At 40.3% G+C, this 23,493-nt stretch overlaps 1 protein-coding gene across 1 annotated transcript; it reads right to left on the reverse strand.

Annotated features, from left to right (window-relative positions):
- Positions 1–391: 391 nt before the first annotated feature.
- Positions 392–22,916, reverse strand: Fgf5 (fibroblast growth factor 5). Its single transcript, XM_076925932.1, has 3 exons — positions 22,422–22,916; positions 15,230–15,333; positions 392–2,579 (listed from the first exon to the last, which is right to left on the reverse strand). Exons 1-3 carry the CDS (start codon positions 22,768–22,770, stop codon positions 2,232–2,234), a joined length of 801 nt encoding a protein of 266 aa, XP_076782047.1. The 5' UTR covers positions 22,771–22,916; the 3' UTR covers positions 392–2,231.
- Positions 22,917–23,493: the final 577 nt, after the last annotated feature.

Here is a 23,493-nt window from a genome sequence, read left to right on the forward strand (position 1 = left end):
AATTAAATGTAACCCTATAGTGCCTATAAATTCCAGATTTGTGTAATTTAATTTATTTTCAACTTTAGTGTGGCTTTAAATTCTGAAATTAATGAGTCCTGACTTGTATATACTACATATTTGGTGGTTCTCCTAACTTAACCTTCATATGTTAATTAAATCAAACTCAAAGTGCAAGATAAATCACACTTAGTGTAGAGTGATATTTAGCTGATTTGATATATACTAATATGTTAACTATCATCTGTTCCTTCCCCATTTATTAACAAGATTACTAACATGTCTCTTTGTGTAGTCTAATAACTTAATGACTACTTCACATTTTTTAACAAGACACTTAAATATACTAGGATTTATAGCATGGTCTTTTGTAGACAGGGTCCTGTGGAAGTTGTGTAGGAGTTTGATATAATCTGTTTTTGTGCAGAACCCCATTGTCTCATTTAAATTAGGAGAATTCTCAAGTATATGCTAATTAAAATTTGTAGCAACTCATTACTTTATGTGTTGAGTGCGATATTCAATCAACGTATTGACTTTAATTCTGAGCATATTTTGTATAACATATACAAGTACAGTTTGTTCCCATTAAAATAATACAACTTGTATGTGTGCTACTGAGTTCAGTTCTAATGTCTTAACTGTGCTTGTGTTTCAAAGTAAGCCAAACTTCGTTTTAAGTAAAAAAATGATCAGCATTCCTCAAATAGACCAGAGTGTGACGTACAGACTTCATGTGAACACTTTTGCTCTATGAAAGACAAACGTCTAATGGTCATCTATACCTCTTTATTGCAGCATTTAGGAATATTAGGTGAACACTTAGGCTTCATAGATCTCCATAAAAATGATTATCCAAGAAAATAAATTTTGTAACTCTTTGTAAGTTAAACTTTCTGTGATTTCCATTCCAGGTTTGGAAGTTGGGTTGAGAATGAAGTCTCGTTTTCAGCTCATCAAATTCCCAAATTAGGCTCCTGTGTCACAAGGGCATCGTGCTTCTAGGGCGCGTCAGGTTTTCTTAGAGCAGAGCAGACCCACGCATTCTAGTCATTCCCTTCAGGAAAGAAAGCTCAAAGGGTGTTTGACTGAATAATAGAAGTATTTTTGACCATGAGACTTGACATGAAAACCTGGTTAGTGATTCATCTCCTTCAGCTACACACACACACACACACACACACACACACACACACACACACCCTGATTAGTTGCTCCCCGTGGGTCCATATAGTAAGGATAACAGGAAGTCGAAGAAGTATTTTTAAGCACTCCAGTTTCATAGTGTATGCTTGATGGACAGAAAAAAACTTATTCCTTCAGCTGTTCCTGGATGAGGGCAGTGGGCAGATAAAAGGAGAAGAAGCAAAGGAGAGAGTTAAATCTCAGCAGAGGCTGCACACCTAGTGTGAATTTGCCTCCATCCTTTTCTTTACATAAAACTTTTAAATCCATCAAAAAATGTCCTCAAATTTTCCTCCTTCTGATTGTGAGCCCAGCCGCTAACATGGCCGGATTCCACACAATGCCATGACTTTTTACACAATACACACCTCCAAGCTAAGCTTTTGGGACTTTGAAAGCACACTTTAAAAAAAAAATTAAATGTAGAACTAAACTTACACGACTTGAGGTAATAGCTAAAATAAACGACGCTGTAAAGGGAAAAACGCCAAGGAGATCCAGATCCTGCCACACAAGCTACCAAAATGTTTATAATCCATGAACAGCAATAAACCGACTGCTTGTGTCACGTCAATTAAAATAATAAAAGTAAGAAAATATGCTCAATGTTGAGGTACCTTAAAAAAAACAAAAGTTTATAAAATATTTTATCTGCATCAAAATATTCTTTGGAAAACAAAAATAAAAATGTATATCATGTATGTTCTCTCCGGTTGAGCTGTAAAAGTCAGAAAAATCCATAGTCCAGGGTACTGAACTGGTCTGAAAATGCAAAATGCTAACCATCCTCAAATCGTGAGGCCTTTATAACCTTAGCGATCTGAAGGGATGTGCTCCCTGGATCGCTACAGAGAATCCCACGTCTGTTTCTATTTAAAATTTAGAAAGCAGTTTAGTTCCAGTCAAAGTGGAACAAATGACCTGACTAGCACTCCTGTAAGCACAGTGGATGGACACTGTGTCTGAAAGCTTCCTTCAAGGCTCCAATGACGCCTGTAGAGAAGAAGGTCCTGAGGCGAAAGAGTGGTTTCCCACAAGGCCGAGCATCATCCAAAGCGAAACTTCAATCTGTACTTCACTGGGCTGGGACTTCTGCGAGGTGGCGACAGGGGGACCTTTGGTTTCACAGGACTGGGTGGTTTTTTCTTTTCCGGAACAGTGACCGTGAAGGAAAGTTCGGGTTGCTCGGACTGCTTGAATCTGGGTAGGAAGTGAGTGGAAACGTGCTGGGGTTTGACCCGTGGGCTGCAGCCTCTCTTGGCTTTCCCTCTCTTGTTCAGGGCCACGTACCACTCCCGGCCTGTCTTTTCAGTTCTGTGGATCGCTGACGCATAGGTATTATAGCTGTTTTCTTGGAATCTCTCCCTGAACTTACAGTCATCTGTAAATTTGGCCTAGAGGTGGGGGGAAAGAGAATATTTAAGTTGTGACAATATTTCAGCATACAATAAGTATAAAGTCTTGAAAATCCAAAAATTGTATGGATCTCGGATCCTCTTACTCTGTTCCCTTTTATAAAGTTATGTTTGTTCCTTTTAAAGTGTGTGTGTGTGTATATATGTGTGTGTGTGTGTGTGTGTGTGTGTTGAGGGTGGGTTCTATATTTCTAAGTTATCTCTATAACACAACTTTTATTTATTATGTTTAGGTGACATAGTATTGTTAACACAAATACTTGGAACTATTGAATTTAAGCATTGTGAACACTCATTTCAATAGGTATGCATATTGTTACTGCTTTTAAAATTTTTTGAAAATTGTACCTAAAATTTAACTTAAGATTTTCCCCTCTTAGTCATAAAAGAAAAATAGAACTATATTCCTAAGAAACAATTGCCCAATCAAACATGCATTTGTGTTTGCAGAGGTCCACGCTCCCACTAGGGATGTAGTTAGCAGAGTCATATGACTCCTCTCAAACAGGCATGCACTTTCAGTTTTATCCGTGTGATTCTTGATGCTGAGAGAGGGGTGGCATATGGCTCTATTAATATTGCATGTGTTAAAGTTCTTTAGGAAAAAATATATCTTCACATATGTGGTTCAAGGAAGAAGGAAGATAATGCCAGGAAGAAAAAATTCAGCAGCAACATTTCACCTGCGACTTATCCACACCCACACAGTCAAGCTAGCTTGGATGCACAGAAGGTAGATGGGAAGAGTCTGTCAAGGTGCAGCTTATGATAAGAGGTCATGTGACCTTGGTTCACAGGAAGTACAATCAGCAGCAGAGGTGGTAGGCAGGAATGCCCTATGACAGCCAGCATTGCAGCTATGTCACGTGTGAGACAGTAAGAAGGTGTATGAGTGAGAAAGAGTTCCCAGGGAACGTGAGTGTGTGTGCACACACTGTGAACACTTACTGGTGCTGCAATGTGATTTCCACTTGGGATGCACGATAGAAAGGACAAGAGATAGAGCTGACAAAAGCAAGCCAGTGCCACCCCCAAAAGAGCTTGTCTGCCAAGCTGAGCAATCTGGAGGTATATGACAGAAGTGCAGGTGTACAATCTGTTTTCCTACCATGCCCTGGGACTGCCATCTAAGCTCTTATCTTTCAGCTCCTACGCACAAGCCTTGCCTACATGGCTACTATGTGAGCCAACACATTTTCCCAAGATAAGGATCTACAGTTCCCAGCAAACATAAGAGAGCCCAAAACCTTGAATGGTTTAAGAGTTCTTGTACTAGTCCAGACTAACAAGACTCACAATTTCAGAGAGTCCCGTTTGCACAGAGTTCCTGGGTTTGAGAATAACGGTTGGTTTTCCCCTCTGTGGTATGCTTCTGTGTAGAAAATGTTCTGTTCCTTGCTTTTTCTAATACCAAGCTTTTCTCTGCAATGAAGTTCAGTACACACTGAAATCTGAACAGCTGGACCCTCAAGGAAAATTATACAAATCCATTATTAACATTCCCATAAACAAATTTTTTACCTCTGCAAATCCAAAGCCACAACCAACTTTAGAGTGTTTTCAACATTTTTACCTATGAGTAACAGATGCCCCAAGTTTGTTTTGGGGGGGATTAGGGGGCAGGGGATTCCAGATTTTTTTCTCTGTGTAGCCCCTCGCTGTTCTGGAACTTGCTCTGTAGACCAGAGCCTTGAACTCAAAGAGATCTGCCTACCTCTGCTTCTGCCTCTGGAGTTCTGAGATTAAAGTCTTGTGTGACTTTAACCACACTACCCAGTGGTCTCCTTAGTCTTACACTTAGGTTCAAGCAAGCTTCTTTGTAATGGATATATTCTTGTCAATTCCCAAACTGCCTGCCAGTGTCTGCAGAAAGGGTGCTGTAATGACTCTTATAATAAGGCTGTACATTATTTGTTCCCAGTTTTTATTAAAGAGACTTTCTTCATAAATTGAATTTAATTTTGTCTATAACTGTTTAGCTCTTTAAAAGGCTTTCCCACTTAAATAAACATACTTATGATTTTAATTTCTGTTGTTGTTTGGTAGTTTTTTTGTTTTGTTTTGTTCTGTTTTTGTGAGACAAAGGCTTACTACATACCCCTTGCTAGACTGGAGCTCTATGTAGACCAGCCTGGCCTTTAACTTCCAGAAATTAAACTTACAGAAACTGTCTCCTGAGAGAAAGCAGGTTTTGTTTGTTTGTGTACATTATGCTTTTATGAGATAGGGCTCTCTAAGTGGCCTTGGCTGTCCGGGAACTCACTCTGTAGACCAGGCTGGACTCCAGGTCACAGAGATCCACCTGCTTCTGTCTCCCAAATACTGGGATTAAAGGTGTAAAGGTGTGTGCCACACCTGGCTTCCAGTTACAGTTTAAAATAAAAATGTTAACCGTCTCAGCTGTTTGTGGCTCCGTAAAAGGATAAGTACTTTAGAAAGACATGGAGCATCTCATTTAAAGAGTAACAGGCCTGGGCTGCAAATGGGTCTGTGTCAGACGCTTCATATTTGAGAGGACCTGGGTTTAATCTTCAGCATCTCCTTTTATTTAACAGTGTTGCCAGATAACAAGGGCACACACAGGCTTGTCGGTTTTCGAAGTGGGCTTCATTGTTTGGTCTTGTTTACTACCATGGTTTCTAAGGAAGTATAAAGACATGTCACCTTTCTAAGGACATGTCTGACACATACATGTACATATACACCTGTTCATATGAGCATGCACACACAGCATATTTAAAAATATGTATCAGTTCCATTCTAGAGTGAAAACCCACTTATCCAACCCCTAAAATTATTCAACATAGAGTCTTTCTCCACTCCGAAGGTTTTGTGCTCTAAAGTTCATTAGAAAATCTGTCAAAGGTGATGGCTATTGAGGTTGGCTATCTTTCAGAGGTCACATGTAGAGATAACACTGTGCTGATGCCTTGTACGATGTGTGCAGCCCCACCCCCTATTCCTTCCACATCCTACTTGAAAGCCGGAGCAAAGACAGTCCGGCTGCATGGGTTTTCTTAATTGACTTCTAATTTGTGTTTTGTCTGAAAAATGTCCCCATCTATAATGTACCAGAATCATTTGAACAAATCTTTCCACAGCCTCTTTCATCAGGAAATCTAGTTTCATCTCAAAGGACTGGTGGGTACTGTTAATAGTCTCACCTTCTCAAAGATGTAATGGCTACTAAACAGAATATCTCTAACTCAATGGTCAGGGTGGAACATCTCAAGAGCTGAGTGACCGAGAAACATTTACATTTACCAAAGTGAATACAAAGTCTCTTTAAAAACGTTGGAGAATGACTTTCTAGAGTGATTTTTTTTTCACTTTTTTTACTCAAAGTAAAATTTTCAAACAATATATTTTGACTATTTTCCCCTCCTTCATTTCCTCCCATATCCCACATCTCACACCTATCCACCAACCCCCCCCCCAAAAAAAAAAAAAAAAAAAAAACACAATCAGGCAAAAAAAGAGAAAATTTATAAGAAGAAAAAGTGCGCCGGGCGGTGGTGGCGCACGCCTTTAATCCCAGCACTTGGGAGGCAGAGACAGGCGGATTTCTGAGTTTGAGGCCAGCCTGGTCTACAGAGTGAGTTCCAGGACAGCCAGGACTAAACAGAGAAACCCTGTCTCAAAAAAAAAAAAAAAAAAAAAAAAAAAAAAAGAAAAAGAAAAAGTGCAAGGAACGTATACAAACAAAACCCATAAAAACCACAAAATTAAAACACCATAAAACACAAGCAAAAGACAAGTGATTTTTTTAAGTGCCCAAATAAGAAATATGAAAAAAATTACAAGGAAAAAAAAGTCAACCAAACAAAAATCCCTACAAAAGTATCCCTGAGTTCATTTTGTGTGCATCTACTTGGGGGCATCAGGCCTGCCCTTCAGTGTGATTTATACACCAGTGAGACTCCATTGGAGAAAACTGACTCTTCTTGGCAAGCAAGCTGTCATCTGGAGGTAGCTTCTTGGCTAGGAATGAGAGATTGTGTCCAATTCCCCTCTCACTTCTGGGACCCTCTCTGGCTTTAACCTGTGCACTGTGCAGGACCTATGCATGCTGCCACAGCCTCTCTGAGTTCGAGTGTGCATCTGTCCTGTTGTGTCTGGAGACACTGTTTTCTTGATGCCCTCTGTACCCTCCAGTGCTTACACTCTGTCTGCCTCCTCTTCAGCATCTTTCCCTGAGTCCTGGCGGCGGGGGTGGGGGTGGGGGTGGGGGGAGGAATTGATGATGATGACATCTTATCTAGGACTGAGTGTTTCTAGGGAAATTTCATGCTACATTCTCCTTTAAATTATAGGACATTTTCTGATAAGTATATGGTTTATAAATAATAGACATGCATTATTTCCCTAGGGGGAACAGTGAAGTTGGCATAGACCTTTTCCTTTATCAAAGGTGTGATATAGACAGGTAAATCAAATGCTAAATGAGCCACTGAAATCAGTCATAGCTTTAGTATTTACCCACTGTCTGCCACTAGGGCAGCAACACCTCAGATCTCTGTCTTTGCTGGACAAGATGGCACACACCTGTAATCTTAGCACTCAGGAGGGTAAAACAAGAGAATAAGAGTAAATCTAGGAGTTCAGTGAGACTTTGTCTCAGCAACAAAAGAAAAATATAAGCTGGGATTATCCCCATCTTTGTTTTAGATGTGTTTTAATTGATTTGATAACTGTTGCTGACTGTGTAGCTAAATGTTATGGCATTTGCAGCTTCTACAGAGAAAAACTATATAGGCCCATAAGCCCCTCCAGTCTTCCTTAATGAATTAAATTATCTATATATTTCTCTTTCATTTTACAAGCATCTGAACAAGTTACAGTCAACAGGCCCTGAGTTGAACATTAAAGTGAAATATTCAAACCAACTAATTTATTGTAATTTACTATTTCTGTCAAAACAAGTAAAACTTAAGCAATTAAGTTAATTTTGTTTAAATATCCAAATCATTACACGGAGGGAGGGGAAACATACACTGCTAATGAAGGCAAAAAAATTTTATTGCCAAATGCTGTACTTGCGGCTATGGCTACCTAATTTTTGACAAAGGGATCAATAAACAGTGCTGGCAAAACTGACCTCTGTTTGCAAAGGAATCAAGTTAGAAGTGCATCTCCCAAGTGGCAAAAAGATACCTGTGAAGTGGATCAAAGACCTCACCTGAAAACCCAAAGTGCAGAGGAAAACACTAGGGAATGTATTTCAAGTTATAGCTCCTGGCAAGGGCTTTCTGAACAGGACTCCAGTAGCCCAGGGAATGCCCGAAGAATCAACAGATGGAATCATTTGAAATTGGAACGTTTCTATGCACAAAGAAAGCTACTAGGGAATCTGCAGAATGCTGCAGAGGGTAGTATCTAGAATATACAAAGAACTGTAAAACACAAACACCAAGAAAATCAAACTGCCAGTTGATAAGTGAGCATGAGCAGACAATTCCCCAAAAATAAAATACAAGTTATCAATATGTATTTTTTTTTCAGGCATTCAACATTAATAGTCATTGGGGAACTGCACACCAGGAAACTGCAAATTAAAACTGCTTTGAGTTTCATTTCATCCCAGCTAGAATGGCCAAGATCAAGATATCAAATGTCAGCAGATGATGGTGGAGATGGAGGGAGGAGTAAATTTTATGCACTGTTGAGACTGTAAACTTGTATGGACATCATAGAAATCTATATGGACCTACTGTAGGACCCAGCCATATCACCCTGGACATCTTTAGACACCACTCTGTATCCCACCGTAGAGACACTTACACATCCATGTTTATTGCTGCATTATTCACAGTAGTAAGGATATGCAACCATCCTAGATGATGATCCAGAGAAGAATGGGTAAGTGAAATGTGGCGCATATACAACGTACAATTTTATTCTGCTGTAAAGAATGGTGAACTCATGAACATTTCAGACATTTGGTCGTGAGTATTATATCAAGCTAGGTAGGGGATACACAGAAAGACAAACTTCACGTGTTCTCTTGAGTAGTTTGGTGTTTTTATTAATGAGGGTGAGAGTAAGACCAGGTACTGGCCATGGAGTTAGAACGAGGACCGGAAGAATGTGGAGGGAGTTAAAGAATGTGAGCCTGGTAGCAAATACGAAACATGAACTGGCTATGGGGGATAGCACATGATTAAAAGGGAGGGGTTGGGATTGAAGGAAAGGAAAAGGAATGAATAATCACAAGTTGTCTCTGAAAACAGTGAACTTTTATACCTTGTGGGCTAATTTGTAAACAAACAAACAAATAAGTGAATAAATAAGTAGTGTTTTGATTCTACTGTGTGTTCTCACATAGTGGAATCCACTCTGAACTATGGGTGCTTTTTACAGGTTCTTGCCACAGACCTGTAGTCTCTGCACTGGGAAAGCTGAATCCAAGGCTCTCTAGGCCAGGCTATGCAAAAACCAGTGCTTAAAATGTACAGCAACAGATGAAGACGTAGTGCATGAAAGAGGTGTCAACTTTGTGAATTTGGATAGATGGCACTTAACACAGGGAGTTTATCAGGCATTTCATCTATGTATCTATTTTACCATGTTTTCATTGGTTGGCTTCTTTCTCCTGAGTTAATTTGAGTTTCTTTGAGAAAGAACTAACTCAATTCAAATAACTAAAATATTATGTACTGCAATAAAAACCAAGTATCAACCAACATGTGCTTTAAGCAGTCTCCTAACTGCATGGTTCCCAGCTTCTGGTTTCTCTACCCATGTTCAGGAATGCTTGGCTCCCACCTTTAGTTTTACCAATGTTGCTGTGTATAGCTGTGTCCTGATGTAGGACCATGTGAGCCCAAAGGAGCTTCCCTTTACCCTTTACCCTTTACTGTGTGAGTCATATGGAGGTCCATGGTAGCCCTGCTACGCCATCCCAGCAGGGCCCTAGCTCCTGCTTGACGCTGAACATCTTGACCATTCTATATTCCATTATTCCTATTGAACAAGCAAGGGACTATTGAGTTTAATAATAACCATTCCAGTAAGACAGTGGCAAATGTCAACCAGGAATTGTCTTAAAAACCAATCAGACAGCAGATTTATATTTTAGTTCTTCATGACCTCAGAAGACTTAAAATTTTTATACAAATATTTAAAATACAAATGCTTAAAAATAAACAACTTAAAGGACATCAGTATAAGTTTTTTAAAAAATTAAATCATAGAGCAGATTTAAGATGCCTATCCTCCTGGCTGTATCTCTGGAGACTCTATTTTAGTAAGTGTGAAATGGGAGTTTGGACATGAATCACCAGCAGCTAGATAGAAGTGATGGAGATGGGCTAAGGATCACACGTGGAGGCCAGGGATACAAAAGAGGTGCTTCATTTCTGGTGTCTATAATAGCCCTGTAAAACTGCACTACTCTATAGACGGTGATTAACCTGCATTGTTTACCTCCTGTAATAATCAAGATACTATTATTTGGCCTTAAATCACTGTTCACCTAAAGTCCCACATTTTCAACTAACAGGTTGGATGCACAGCTCTCATCTCCTGACAGCGACTACGGTTCTTTCCATAGCACTGAACATTAAGACTTGTCACCTCACATTGGTGTAGCCAACGTATTCTGAATTTCTTCCATTTTTAAAGACCGATAAACGCTAAGTACCATCACCCCCTCAAGCCATCAGAGAAATGGCACACTATTACTTGCTTTAAACAGCTTGAATTTTGAATCAACACGTCTACTAGTTTGGCCCCACATTTCTTCAACAACGTTCTTCTCACCAACCTGACAGAAGGCAAAATTAAAGACTGATGCGGGAATTAATTGCAAACCAGTTCTGAATGGCAAATCACTGGCCCTTTCCTTTTTCCATATAAATGAGCTCTTACCATGTTAATGAGATTTCTATACCTAGAACCTGTGGTCGTGACAGGAAGAGGGGCTCACTCGTAATAGGTTATTTTTCTAAGTGACAATCGGTAAGTGTTGCTCAGGTCTCTGTTTCCCCTTTTAGTAAACATGCTGAGCTTGGGGGCTGTTGGCTCCTCATTCACTGCACACAGCACCGGATGTCCAGTCCAGACTACCCTCCTGGCCAGCCAGCTGGCACCCTCTGAACCCAGGGAAGGAGAATATTCTAGTCCTCACTCAGGCTGATCAGCACACATTCCAAGCCTCTTTCGTAAACTCTGCAATTAGCCTTCCTTCCAAACACGATCCCCTAAAACCCAGAGACATAAGAAAATACCCTCTTGACCACATGCCTTTCTCTGGGTAGCTAAGCCAACACAACACACTTTCCCCAATATGCAACAAGCTATCGTGCGTGCTTCATGAAAACACTGAAGCACACATGATCTCCAACTTTCCTACCACTTATAATTTTCTTTTTAGGGTTTGAGATACTAAAATGGACTGTGGGACGTCAGAAGGACTAGAAGACCATGAGAACAGGAACCCCTGCCTCTGTGCCAGTGTGAACTTGGGAACCTTGCCTTCAAATTTGATTCCTTGGCAAAAGGAAAACCTAGCAGATAAGAGGCTGTTGTGTGTGCAGACAGAGCAAGGCCTAATGGCAGGTAGGATTTGGGCTAAATCTAAATAACGCAGGAACCACAGTGACTTGACCTTGAAATGAGAAGGAGACAGTGAAGATGGTCCACCAGCTGCCATTCTGGAAGATTTGTTTAAATTGCGAGTGATAATAGTTCCCAGTCGTTACACCAAAAATTCTGTTCATACTATCTCATGTAAAACACCACTGCCACCACTGCAGGCAGCCACTATAATTTTCCTATTTGTTTCAACTGGAAGAGCAGGACACAGAATATTCGATAACACGACATGAGTGTGGAGTGGAATTGAGCTATGAGAGTAGTCGTTGGGCTTAACTGCACACCCAGGGGATTCACGAATCACACGTCAAGTGTGTAGGAAAGCCAGAAAGATCCTCTGGCAGGCTTTCCTTAAAGACCCCAAACGTGAGGGTGAAGAGCTGAAAGCCTGAGAAGACACAGAGTCTCAGAAAGTGCCTCCATCCAGAACAGGTTAAGACAGAGAAGGGAGCCATGGTGATGCCTGACTAACCCTGCTGGCTCTCTAGGAAGCAATCGTTCTCTTCTATTCTCCAGAACTCCTGACAAAAAGACCATACACTTCCAGCCCATAACACTGTGCCACGGAACAAGAGTGTGGATTTGGGTGAGTGGGAAGTGGGGAGGATCTTGTGAGGAGTTGGGGGAAGGAAAACCAACATCAGAATATATCGTATGGAAAAAAAATATTTTCAATTAGATTCTTCTAAAGCTTGCTGGAAATTTCACACAGTGGGAATATGGCTATCTTGCACATTTGGAATCTGTGAATGGTTTTGAGGAGAGGTGCACGCAGATGAGGGGATGGGGTGAGAGCTTGCACCACCACCTGTCCACTTGAGGTTCAAGTAAAACATCTATTGTGAAATTGACAAATGGGACACGTCTGTCAGCGCCAGTGCTACCTCCTTCGTGCTGCACAGAGCTGGCCGCTGCAGCGCGCCATCCTTGTGTTCACCCACAAAAAAAAAAAAAAAAAAAAAAAAAAAAAAAAAAAAAAAAAGTAACGTTCAGCACAGGAATATTTTTAGGAACCAAGCAGTTCTTTTCCATTTGAAAATTAGCCTTGAAGGGGGTTCTCTAAGCAACACAATGTCACTCGGAAGAAATATGTCTGTGTAAAGCTCTGTGGCAGACACATCTCCTCCTCTACAGATGAAAATCAAATACTGGAGAGTTTGGGGAGGGGAAGGCTAGGGCCAAAATCGATGTTTTGAGTCCAAGGGAAGATGGGAAGATGGAAATTAACTTACAACTTTACAGATCTGGTCTAGGATCCTCCTCTTCTTTGCTAGTTATCAGAGTGCTCTAAATGCTCTCAATGGTCTTCCATAGTCTTCATTTTTGACATATGGTGTAAAACTATTACTTAATCAGGCACGTAATAATTCCTATAAGCATGCGAAAACAACGTAATTCATTCCCAGTGTTATCTCTTAAGCTAACTTATGCCTGCAAACCATTTGGATATCCAAAGAGGAAATTTGAAGAGGACACAGTTTCCTTTCAATCCTCCAACTGCGTACCTTAGGGAAATAACTACCCCTCCCAAGCCTCTTTCCTTGCCTCATTGTCTGACAAGGTCCTGTGAGTGGGAAGTCCTTTGTAGAGCTGTGAAAATACATCATCGTAGCCTGGCGACCAACTTAAGCTCTGCTATTGGAACCGAGTTGAAATGGACAAGCCGCTGTAGGGTGATCATTTTCACCAGAGTTACCTGGCTACTTTACACTTCTAACTCACTTCCAGTTCGGACAAAGGAGCAGAAAGGTGCTCTTTAAGGCCACTGCAAGCTTATTAATATAAAGCAACTCACGAACTACGTGTTACCGAGTGGTGTTACCTACCGAGTGGTGTAGGTTAGTGGTTTGGGAGATAATATAATTGTGTAAGTATCAAAACCAAGTCAGGTAAACACATTGAAAGTTAGAAGAACGTTTCTTTAACGTGTTCCACTACAGGGAAAACAGGAAACAACGTAGCTGGGCATAAAGCCGATAATTGCTATGATTAATGCTGTTTCTAAACTCGACTTCTTTAAAAATAAATCACTTCATAATTTAATTAGGTTTCCATCTAGAGGGGAAAAAACATGCTAATAAAAGCTCAGATAAGAGAATGAAGGTTTGGACACAATTGTGGGGCTTAATTTTTTATCTACGGTTCAGCTCAATGTCATAGAATGACTTTTGTAGCTAAGAGCCCCATTGAGTGACAAGAGCAAGATTTGCTTTGTACTGTTTAAAAGTCATTATCCCATGAAATAACTTTGGCCTGCCAGGATGAGGAAGAATAACAGATGCTGTTTTTGCATTATCTGCAGTATTTCCACCAGTCATCCTTAGACATTTGGGTCAAGTTTCTAGAAATTAGTTACTTGCATTTGACAGAGGAATCATGTATCCTAACCTCTCAGCTTGACCCTTCTAATTGGCATCCATTTATAATACTTTGCTTTCTGTGGCAATTATCCTCTCGCTGGCTGGCCCGAGTTTCCGTCTATTTTCGAATGTTCTAGTACGCAGACGAGTACATTTTCAGTGTTACAATTTTTCATCCCTCAGACAACCCATAAGAGGTGATCGCTCTACTTGCTTTACTTATCTCGTATATTAAGACACTGGGCTTCTGACAGCTTTACAGCCTTAAAGTAGAACAATGAAGAGTCATTATTTTCCAACTTGGGTGTGAATTTTTAGTGATAAAAAGCTATTCCTGACAAAATGAGGGATGTCTGATTTCTCCCACAGAAACGAGTGAAATGCGACTTTTACTTGTTCAATCATAGCCTTCATTTTTAAAAACTGTGTTAGTCCTTGCTAGAGTGAAACAACCCAGAAATGAAATCAATTGCTTTTTATAATTCTTGAAATTAATGACTAGAGAGTTTAACAAAGGCTTCTCATTGATCCTAGATTGTAGTGGTTTTCTACATTTACATTATGTTTCGCTTATTGCATTTAATAAAACACACTGTGTATTGAATGCTCACAAGGTCCCAGATGCTGCCCTAAGGACTTTATGTGTACCATCTTGCAAAACCCCAAATAGCCATAATGTTCTTCAGAAGGTATTAATTCCTGTAAATGCAAAGGAAAGGAAATTGTAAAGTTTTCCATATAGAAATGTGTGGAATTCTGATTGAATTCTTAAAGATTCATAGAGTAAAAAGCTAAGAAGCAAGTGTCAATTGATTTCACTATTATGTTAGATTTTCTGTATACTTTGAAAATTACAAAAAAATTTCAACTATTCATTTCCTACTAATCAAAGGACTAATTTTAACGAATAATTAACTCTTAAATTTAGTTAGTGTTAAAAGAAAATCTCTTTTATCACAAAAAACCCTAACTTACTTTTAAATGTGATACATATGCACTAACACAAATAAACAGAATCTAGAAGTAGTAAAAGCTAAGAAGCAGATTTTTTTAAATGATTACAAAATGAGTAATCACTCTGAAGAAAATTTTGAACGCAAAATCAGTATTAAGTAATTATAGTTGAAGTGACAAAATAATACAAGACAGAAACCCCCCTGCTTCATCAAGAGCAATTTCTCTCTGGGAGGTGAGAGGTTTTGCAGCGTTTGTTTTTATCTTTTACTTACTTACATGGAAATATATGATATTACTTAGACCCCAAAATTGATATCATGAATAACCTGCAAAATCAATTAAGAATTCCTCTAACTATTAAATGCACATGCCACCATATGTAAGGTTTATGTGATGCCACGGAATAGCTCATTGCTGTGACAAGTCTCACCCAGGGCTCTCTAGAAAGCTAACTACGTCGATCACGGCTGCACACTTACCCTTCACATTCTAAAAGGTTCTATTTGTTTTCAAGACAGTGAAACGTTCCAGTGATTACTTACTTACAGATGCATATACAATTAGTTATCCATAAATATAATTTTACCAGAAAAAAATTAAGTTTCTTAAACAAATTGTCTATCTTATCTACTCATTTTGAAAACAATCACTTCACTTTGTTACGAACGTAAAGCCTGCAGAGCACTTTTTAACAAACACAAAGTGGTTTCTACTTACACTTGCATGGAGTTTTCCTTTTTTTGACATCGCTAAAAATTTGTTGCTGAAAACTCCTCGTATTCCTACAATCCCCTGAGACACAGCAAATATTTCCAAAATACCTAGGATGACAAAAAATCCCAAAATAAAACACAGACTCTTCTACACAGAACTGTGAAGAATTCAATGTCTACGTAGACTGTTCTCAGTCTTTACTACTGAGATTAAATAAAAGAGCATGTAATGACCATTTGTGAGATCCATTATGTTACAGAATGGCTAGCACTGAGTGTACACTTGGAATGACTTATTTCAAGATTCACAAACTTCATTCTGCTTCCTCAGTAACTCTGTATTTGAAAATAGCAGGATGCTTTTAGTAAATTTCACAATGGATCTTTTTTAAGCCCTAAAAGTATTGAAAGAGGCTTTTAAAATATTTTTAAGGTAATTCTAATTTGTTACAATTTCACAAGTATAAAAAATTCAAAAGCCTGGAAAGTTATAATTTCTTACATAAAACAATCTTTTAAAACCATAAAAACTACATCTAAGATACTCAAAATATAAATTACATTACTTCCGCGAATTGTTTAATGAATTATGTCTTGAGACATTTGTGCTTTATTTTCTAGAAAAGTATAGTGGTCTGTATGATGTTGTCACTGTGTGCTGCAGTCTGTGTGTCAAGCTACTGTCCCTTATTTCCTACAGTCATTTCAAGAACCATGTGTGCTGAGTTCAAGACACTGTTCACTGCAATTCATTGAGGGCTTTAGTAAGGTTCAATGTGTATTCTGCACACAGCTAGAAAGCCTGCCTAGTGTCAATGATACAGTCACAAAAGACTTTATATAAATATGAGTGAGGACAATATTCTTGTTAGTTATACATATAATATTGTTAAAATATATAAAACAGTATATTTCATTAGAGCTGAAATATAGTTATATAGTTCATCAAAGCTGAGGGAAAAAAAACCAAAGCAAACACAGAGGAGGAGAAAGCAGACCTCAACACTTGGACACAACTGTTTCAAGCATGCACCCTGACTAGGGTATGTGGTGAGAACTCTACAGAAGTGACATCTTCCTCAGGTTTCCTTGAAATATCATTCTTCCCTGCAGGACTTGTGCACAATGGTTAAATTTGCCAACGAGGACAATGTGTATATACAGGTAAATCGATTTATTGAAGACTTAGGGTGAACAGCAAAAGTCGAGCACATGTTTATCTCACAAATACTACTGTGCACTCACTCAGCTCCATCTTTTTAAACACTTAGAAACTTCACAGAGAAAAGAGAATACCTGGGAAACTGTTTTGTTATTGTTATTGTTACAGTCTCAGCCCAGAATAAGATAAACATCCCAGGAAAACTGCAGGCACCACTTTAGTGTTGTGTTTTTTCATGAGAATTAAAAGGAACAAAAAAGTTAGAAAAACAAAACAAAACCCACCTAACACAGAACTTGTAAGAGAGTGTTAATAGACTAGTGTCCTGCATATCATTTTCTTTAAAATATTTCTAAAATTTGTGTAGAAATTAATATAAAAACTGTTTGATTGTGATACACATCCAAAGATTTAGAAGCATTGTCACTTTAACAGATACTGGTAAAGCACACAGAATACTTTGTAAAGTTACATACATCAGTTTATATAGAGTATAATATGTATACATGCACAGTGTATTTAACCTTTTAAAATTTAAAATATACTTCACATGTATGATATTTGACTTTATAAGACTAATTATAAAGATCTAGTTTATTATTATTATCAAAATATGACTAGCACATCTGATAAAAAGCTATATTTGAATCAGAATTTAATAATAATATTGAAAGCATCAGTAAAGAGTTCAAGTATCAAGCTGATTGGAGATGAACATGTAAACACAACATATGTGATCAGAAGCTCGGAAGGGCCATTGTGAGGGCTCGTCTTTGTCGAGTGATTGACATAAGAAGACAATAGATTGGACCATGAGCTCTTCATGGATGTCTTCAGTGTACTCATGCCTCTAGATTGCTAAGGATGCATTAACTCACATACTTATGCAGCCCAAGAAACATTTTTTCTGATCATTTTTAATTCAATATTTTCTGTATCTTGATTATTAGAAAGCCATGAGAATGAACTTGAAGAATTTTTCTGTTCTCTTTATGGATGTACTCAGCTTTATAAATATAAATTGGTCCTATATTAATGAAAATATATATCAGTATCAAAGATCAAATTCCTAAATTTTCAGTCTACCTTTTGAGATGTTGAAATTAAATGGTTTTATACATTTTTATAAATTTATTTACTTGGTTTAAAAAAATGTCCTTGTTGAACTAAACAACTGCTCTCTGACCATAAGACCTTCTTGTAAGAACTCACTTTGGCTCAATTAACTTGTATCTTAATACACTGTGTATTTTATTCTATATGTGTTGATTATATACATTTTCATTGCAATTAATTTTAAATATGGGGAGATGATGAAATAATGCCTATAAAAGCGTTATTTTATTACACATTGCATTGTTTGTATGATAAACTCTATTATAAATATCACTTGTTGCCCTGTAATGGAAAGACTATGTAAAATTTTTTTTCTTTTGGTTTTTCGAGACAGGGTTTCTCTGTATAGCCTTGGCTGTCCTGGAACTCACTCGGTAGACCAGGCTGGCCTCGAACTCAGAAATCCACCTGCCTCTGCCTCCCAAGTGCTGAGATTAAAGGCGTGCACCACCACCGCCCGGCAAGACTATGTAATTTTAAGATTTAGTGTTCCTGAAAGCTTAATAAATGTGTGTATGCATGCATGCATGTAAGCATGCGTATGTATATGTGTGCACATAAGAATTTTCTCACACAGGCTACTTTGTAATTTATCTTCTAAACCTAATGTGATTTTTACATAATATCAGAATCATAGCTAAAATTATAATTTCTAAACTAATATCAATAATAATTTCACACAGTCTGGTTTTCTAGAATACCAGCACAGTTCTGCAGGACGCACAACAGCCTTTCCATCTTTCTCTCCAAAACAGCACAAGCTATCTATGTTAACTGCATTGTATTGCAATTCCCTAACTCATTTAAGAATTCTAGTAAATACTGTAAACCCATGTGTATTAAATCATGAATTAATGCATCCAAAGAAACATTCTATAAAGCTGACTTTTAAAATTTCAGTGTTTTTGTACCCTAATCTTTAGGAGTTGGAGATAATAAACTTAAGGGAAATTTCTTGTTCACCCTTTGGATGCTAAGACAGTGTCCTTAAGCAAAATCGTGAAAGGCAATTGTCTCGCAGATCTGTCAGTGACTGTTTGTGATGCTGTTCTGTCTTGTTGGGGCCAGTGACTGTCTTTGATGTTGCGCTGTCTCGGGGACATCCCCCATGTGGGTTCATGTGTTTTGAGTTGCTCTTACTATTTATTGTATCGCTCTCCCGTTTGAGAATGGGTGTAGAGAACTCAGGACAAATTAAGTCATATGCAGGTACTAAAGATGCTGTATCCTCTTTCCCAAGATGTTTATGGTTAGATGAGAGAAGGAGAGAGAGAGAGATAGAAGGAAGAAGCCTTTCTTAGTAAAATGTCAAGGTAATATCAAGGTTGAAAGAGATAAAGTTTCCTGGTGTCTCTTCCTTTGGTCCTTAATCTACTTACTTCAAAGGATGATTACACTTTAGGAATCAGTTTACCTCACTAAAAAAAATCATGCATAGCTGCCTTTCCTGTTCTTCTTTATCTCTCTTAATATCAGAAGGTGCTATTGATAATGGGGGACACATTATTATAGACTAGGAGAATAAAAGCTAGAAGAGCATAGATGTTTTCAATAAAGCATTTGAAAATTCCCAAAGAAAACATGGTGACACTGAAGTCTCTCTCATCCATAGCAACAGACATTCTCCTCTGCCAAGTTACCAAATCTTAGTCTTGAATGATCCAGTTTAGCTCAGTCTTTGCTGATTAAATTAGTAGCGAAATTTCCCCCTTGACTTTCTCTGCACAGTAAGTTCTGGTTGATCTAGCCTGGATACATGCTTAATGAGCATGTGATACCAAAATGGATAGTCAACTAAGATTTTCAAAACAAAGTGTAAAATTAAGGACTCTCTTAGTCAAAATGTGAATGGGATTTTCATATTTTGTATGACTGCTTTGTATAGCCGTCACCTAAAGTTTTCCCTCTGAGCTGCTAACTATCTAATTTCACAGCTTTAATGGCCCAAGGTAAGTCAACGAAAGCACTGTATTGAAGCTGACTTCAATTGGTACCACTACTGAATGAGGCAAACTAGGGCCTTGTTAATTGAAGTACCTAAAGGGATGCTTTAGTATCTATGGCTAGAGCATGATTTTGATAGTAGAACTAAACAAATCTTCATGATTGGCAAACATATTTATTATCAAGTAAAAATTGACATTTTATTTGGCAAAAAAAAAGTCTTATTGTGGCATCTAAAAACAAAACAAAACAAAAACCTTTACTCAGAGGTTCCCCCCCCTCAATGCATTTCGGCCTTTCTTGTGAGAGACAAACACATGTTTCCACATATATTCTAAACAATACATAGTCCAAGGTGGATAGATAGATAGATTGATAGATAGACAGACAGACCTTCAAAGTGCACTATAGTAATCAATTGCAAGTAGATGTTGATTTTTCTTCCATGGCTACCTAAGTGTAAAGAGCCATTTTGAATTTCCAAATTCCATGCCTTTCCACTGCTGCACATAAAATCATTTCATAGAGGTGTGTTGGGAACTCCTGATACCAAAAGGACTGACTGTGAGATTTAAGTTATGCTTTCCTTTGAGAAAAAAACTGTGGAAGGCAACGCCAGAGAAACTGCAAAAAGGAAAAGAAAACTTAGCACGGAAGTAACCAAACCATGCATTCTGAGGCAGGTGCCCTACATTGGTTATATGGATGGATGGATGGATGGATGGATGGATGGATGGATGGATGGATAGATGCCAGTCTTTTAAAAGATACAAATTAAACTCTGAATGCAAGGTTTGTAGTCAAGAAAAAGCTACTTACAAAGTTTTCTTAGTCTCTGCCTAGGATACATCTTCTCTGGTTTGTGGCCACCTTTCAATGAGGATTTTAAAATAAATTAGCCCCCAGAAACAATATTTAGCTGGCCAGTTTCTTCTTTAGATAAATGAAGTCTGTTGATTTGTTCTTGCTTTCCTTCATTTATGTTTCTGTAAATTCCCTTCTAGCAAGGCCTATACTACAGCCATGTTTAGCTTCAAGTGGGTTTTTATAATGAAGAAGGAACTGTTCCTCTTTCAGAGCTCCCTAGCACCCTAAAGCTACTCCAACCACAGGAGACCCAATCTACTGCTGGATACCTGCTCTCCAGAGCAAGCAAAGGTTTTGTGTAGTTGGTGTTCACTCACAGCAACAAACTAGAGAAAGTTTCTGTACAAGAGCTGGGAAGATTGCTGGCGGCAGAGACTAAAGGCTGTCTCGTGGTAGAACTGAATTCTGCAAAATGAGGAGAGTGAGCAGAAATATTGAAACAGAAGTAACATCGCCCTGAAGCATCAGAAAAACCACCCTTACCAGAGCAGACTGTTTTCCTTCATACACAGAGATCGAAGGTTGAACGTGAAGGGTGGGGGTCCAATGAGGACCACAGTGGAAGCCCTGAGACTCAACGGGAGGAGAGACGAGGGCCTTCTCTGTTGTGCACGGCCTCTCCACCTGCACCTCTGCGGGCTGAAAGGGTGCTTTCCAAAGACAAAACGTGCAGCAGCCGACAGGCTTGGAACAGCACCTGTCGGGACTGCTACTGCCGGATCTTACGCGCCTGATCCTCTTAACTCATTGAAAGAGGCTGGTTGGTCAGCCATCCCACCTATGCTTAAATTTCCAAACCCTCTCCACAGGCCCCAGCCAGTGGTTCTTGGAGCTGAGTAAACAGAAGTATTCTAGTTTCAGGGGACACTGGTCTATTGAGGTGTACCCGAGAGCCACCAGGAAGACAAGAAGGGCCAGGTGACTGCACAGCACTATCTCCTGGCCCCATTTCCGCTCTCCATGGGAGTCTGAGCGGTCCCTGCTGTGGCTTTTATCTAGAAAACTGAGCACTGCTGGAAACCCGACCTGAACCTAGAGGGAAAAGACCTCGCAGGACTACAGAGACGACTACAGTCCCAGGCACACAGCTCCAAACCGCCGTTCACTTCAGCAGCCTAGGAGCGGCGAGGGCAGTACGAATGGCCACTGTGGTGGTCCAGAAAGGCAGATGGAGTGGAAGGACCGCGGGTGGGGTGGATGGATGGAACGCGGGTGGGGTAAGCAAAGAGGAAAGGAGAAAGAGAGAACTCAGAAAATTTTTAAGTTGGGTTGTTGATTTTTTTTTAAAGCTATGCTCAATTTACAACCATTTTCCGCCTCCTCTGCAGTTCTTTTAAAATTAAGAACTTTCCTCCAACTGTCCCTGGAAACTAAAGGCTAGCAAGGTATTGTCAGGGTCTCAGCCTACTTAAACGTTGTTAAACCCAGCCCCGGACTTAAGTCATTACACTGTCTGTCCAGTTTTCCAGATCATGTTGCTTTCTTGCAAGCAGAACTTTGCTTTCCCAATATGCTTGTACACGTAAATTCTACATAGACATGTGTAGTTGGTGTGTATGTGTTTACATATGTATGTATACGTGTGAGAAATGACTATGCATGTAAAGTTACACAGAGATATTAATATACAAACATAATATGGGATATATAGGATATTTGTAAGTTGTAGACTGGAAGTACTCAAATGGGTTTTTTCATAAAGTAACGTAAATTGTGTACAGGGAATAGAGATATACTTTGACTCTTAAAGAAAAATGAGGTTCTAGTTCATAAGTAGAAAGAAATTGTACCAGGAGAAAGATAGATACTTCTTTCATTGTTTTATTTTTTTTCCTCCAGCTTTGGTGGGTGGCTGGTCTTTTCGGCTAGGGCATTCTGGAAAGGAGCTAGCTGCCTGTCTCACCTCGGTAACCTCACCTGGGGTTAGCCATGCCTGCTAACCCAAGACAGAGGGGTGCGTCTGCTCGCATCTCCACGAAACCCTACAAGACTATTTCCAGAACCAGCTGAGTCCCAGATTCTGGGTCTCCTAAAGGTGCCCCGTGGCCCAAAGGAACACTGACTGTCCCCTCCTAGAACAGGTTTTGTTGAACAGTGAGCAACTTACTTAACACGCTGGCTTCGTGGGAGCCATTGACTTTGCCATCCGGGTAGATCTGCAGATGGAAACCGATGCCCACTCTGCAGTACAGGCTGCCGGTCCGTCGCCCCGAAGGGCTCCACTGGAAACTGCTATGCTCCGAGCCGCTTTCGTGGCTGCCCGGAGAAGCTGCGGCTGGGGAGGAGGCAGAAGACGAAGAAAACGTCGGGCTACTTCTGCCCCGGCTGCCGCTGGAGTCCCCCGGGTTCCTAGGAGGCGCGGGTTGCCCTTCGGGAGTGAGACGCCTCTCCCCGTGAGCCCGAGCGCTGAGGATCAGGTGGCTGCAGAAGATGAGGAAGAGCAAGGACAGGCTCATTCTTCCGGCCGCGGGGGTCCTAAGTGCATCTTGCAGGGCTGGCTCCGGGCTCCGTAGCCCCCGCGCGGCTGCGTGCCTCTGGCGCTGCCTCCCTCGCCGCACTGGGTGGACATAGCCTCGGGGAAGGGAGAGGGAGAGGGGGAGAGAGAGAGAGAGAGCAAGAGAGAAAGAGAGGGAGAGAGAGAGAGAGAGAGGCCACCCGAGCGGATCTCGGCGCTGGCACCGGGATATTTATAACGCCAGTGATCTCACTGCTCCGTGCACGCCTGCGAAGCTTCCCCTCACCCGCCGCTTTGTGTACTCACTGGCCGGTGCGGGGAGGGAGCGCCGCGGTCCCGGGGGCGGGGGTGTGAAGGAGGAGGGAGAAGCTATCCCGGGAGTGGGAGGAGGTGTCTTGCCCTCAGAAGCTGCCCCCACCCCCGAGACGCTGGCTGCCACCACTCACGGGCCACGGAACCCAGTGGTTCTCAGGGTCCAGCCGGTCACCCCGCCCCATGCCCGAGCCAGCGGCTCCGGAATCGGCTCCGCGAGCGCCGCTCTCCACGCAAGGGGCACGGCCGGCCGGCAGCGTGGGCATGGGTTCCCGTCTTCCGTGGTCACATGTGTCCCGGGCAACTCACTCTTCACCCAGCACCCGCTTTCCAGGTTGCTGGCCCCTGCCATCTGGAGCCTGGGAACCACTTTCCAGAAGGGAACCAAAAACTGATTGGCAGCAGAACTTGG

Source organism: Arvicanthis niloticus, chromosome 27 (assembly GCF_011762505.2).
Source record: "Arvicanthis niloticus isolate mArvNil1 chromosome 27, mArvNil1.pat.X, whole genome shotgun sequence".
NCBI classification, from domain to species: Eukaryota; Metazoa; Chordata; class Mammalia; order Rodentia; family Muridae; genus Arvicanthis; species Arvicanthis niloticus.

Excerpts from the sequence above, each read along its gene's own strand:
- Fgf5 (XM_076925932.1), bottom strand. The coding sequence starts at position 22,770 with ATGAGCCTGTCCTTGCTCTTCCTCATCTTCTGCAGCCACCTGATCCTC. Across the intron at positions 15,334-22,421 it reads CCACGAAGCCAGCGTGTTAA|GTATTTTGGAAATATTTGCT; the intron begins GTAAGTTGCTCA and ends TTGTCATCCTAG. Across the intron at positions 2,580-15,229 it reads AAGGAAAACTCCATGCAAGT|GCCAAATTTACAGATGACTG; the intron begins GTAAGTAGAAAC and ends CCCCACCTCTAG.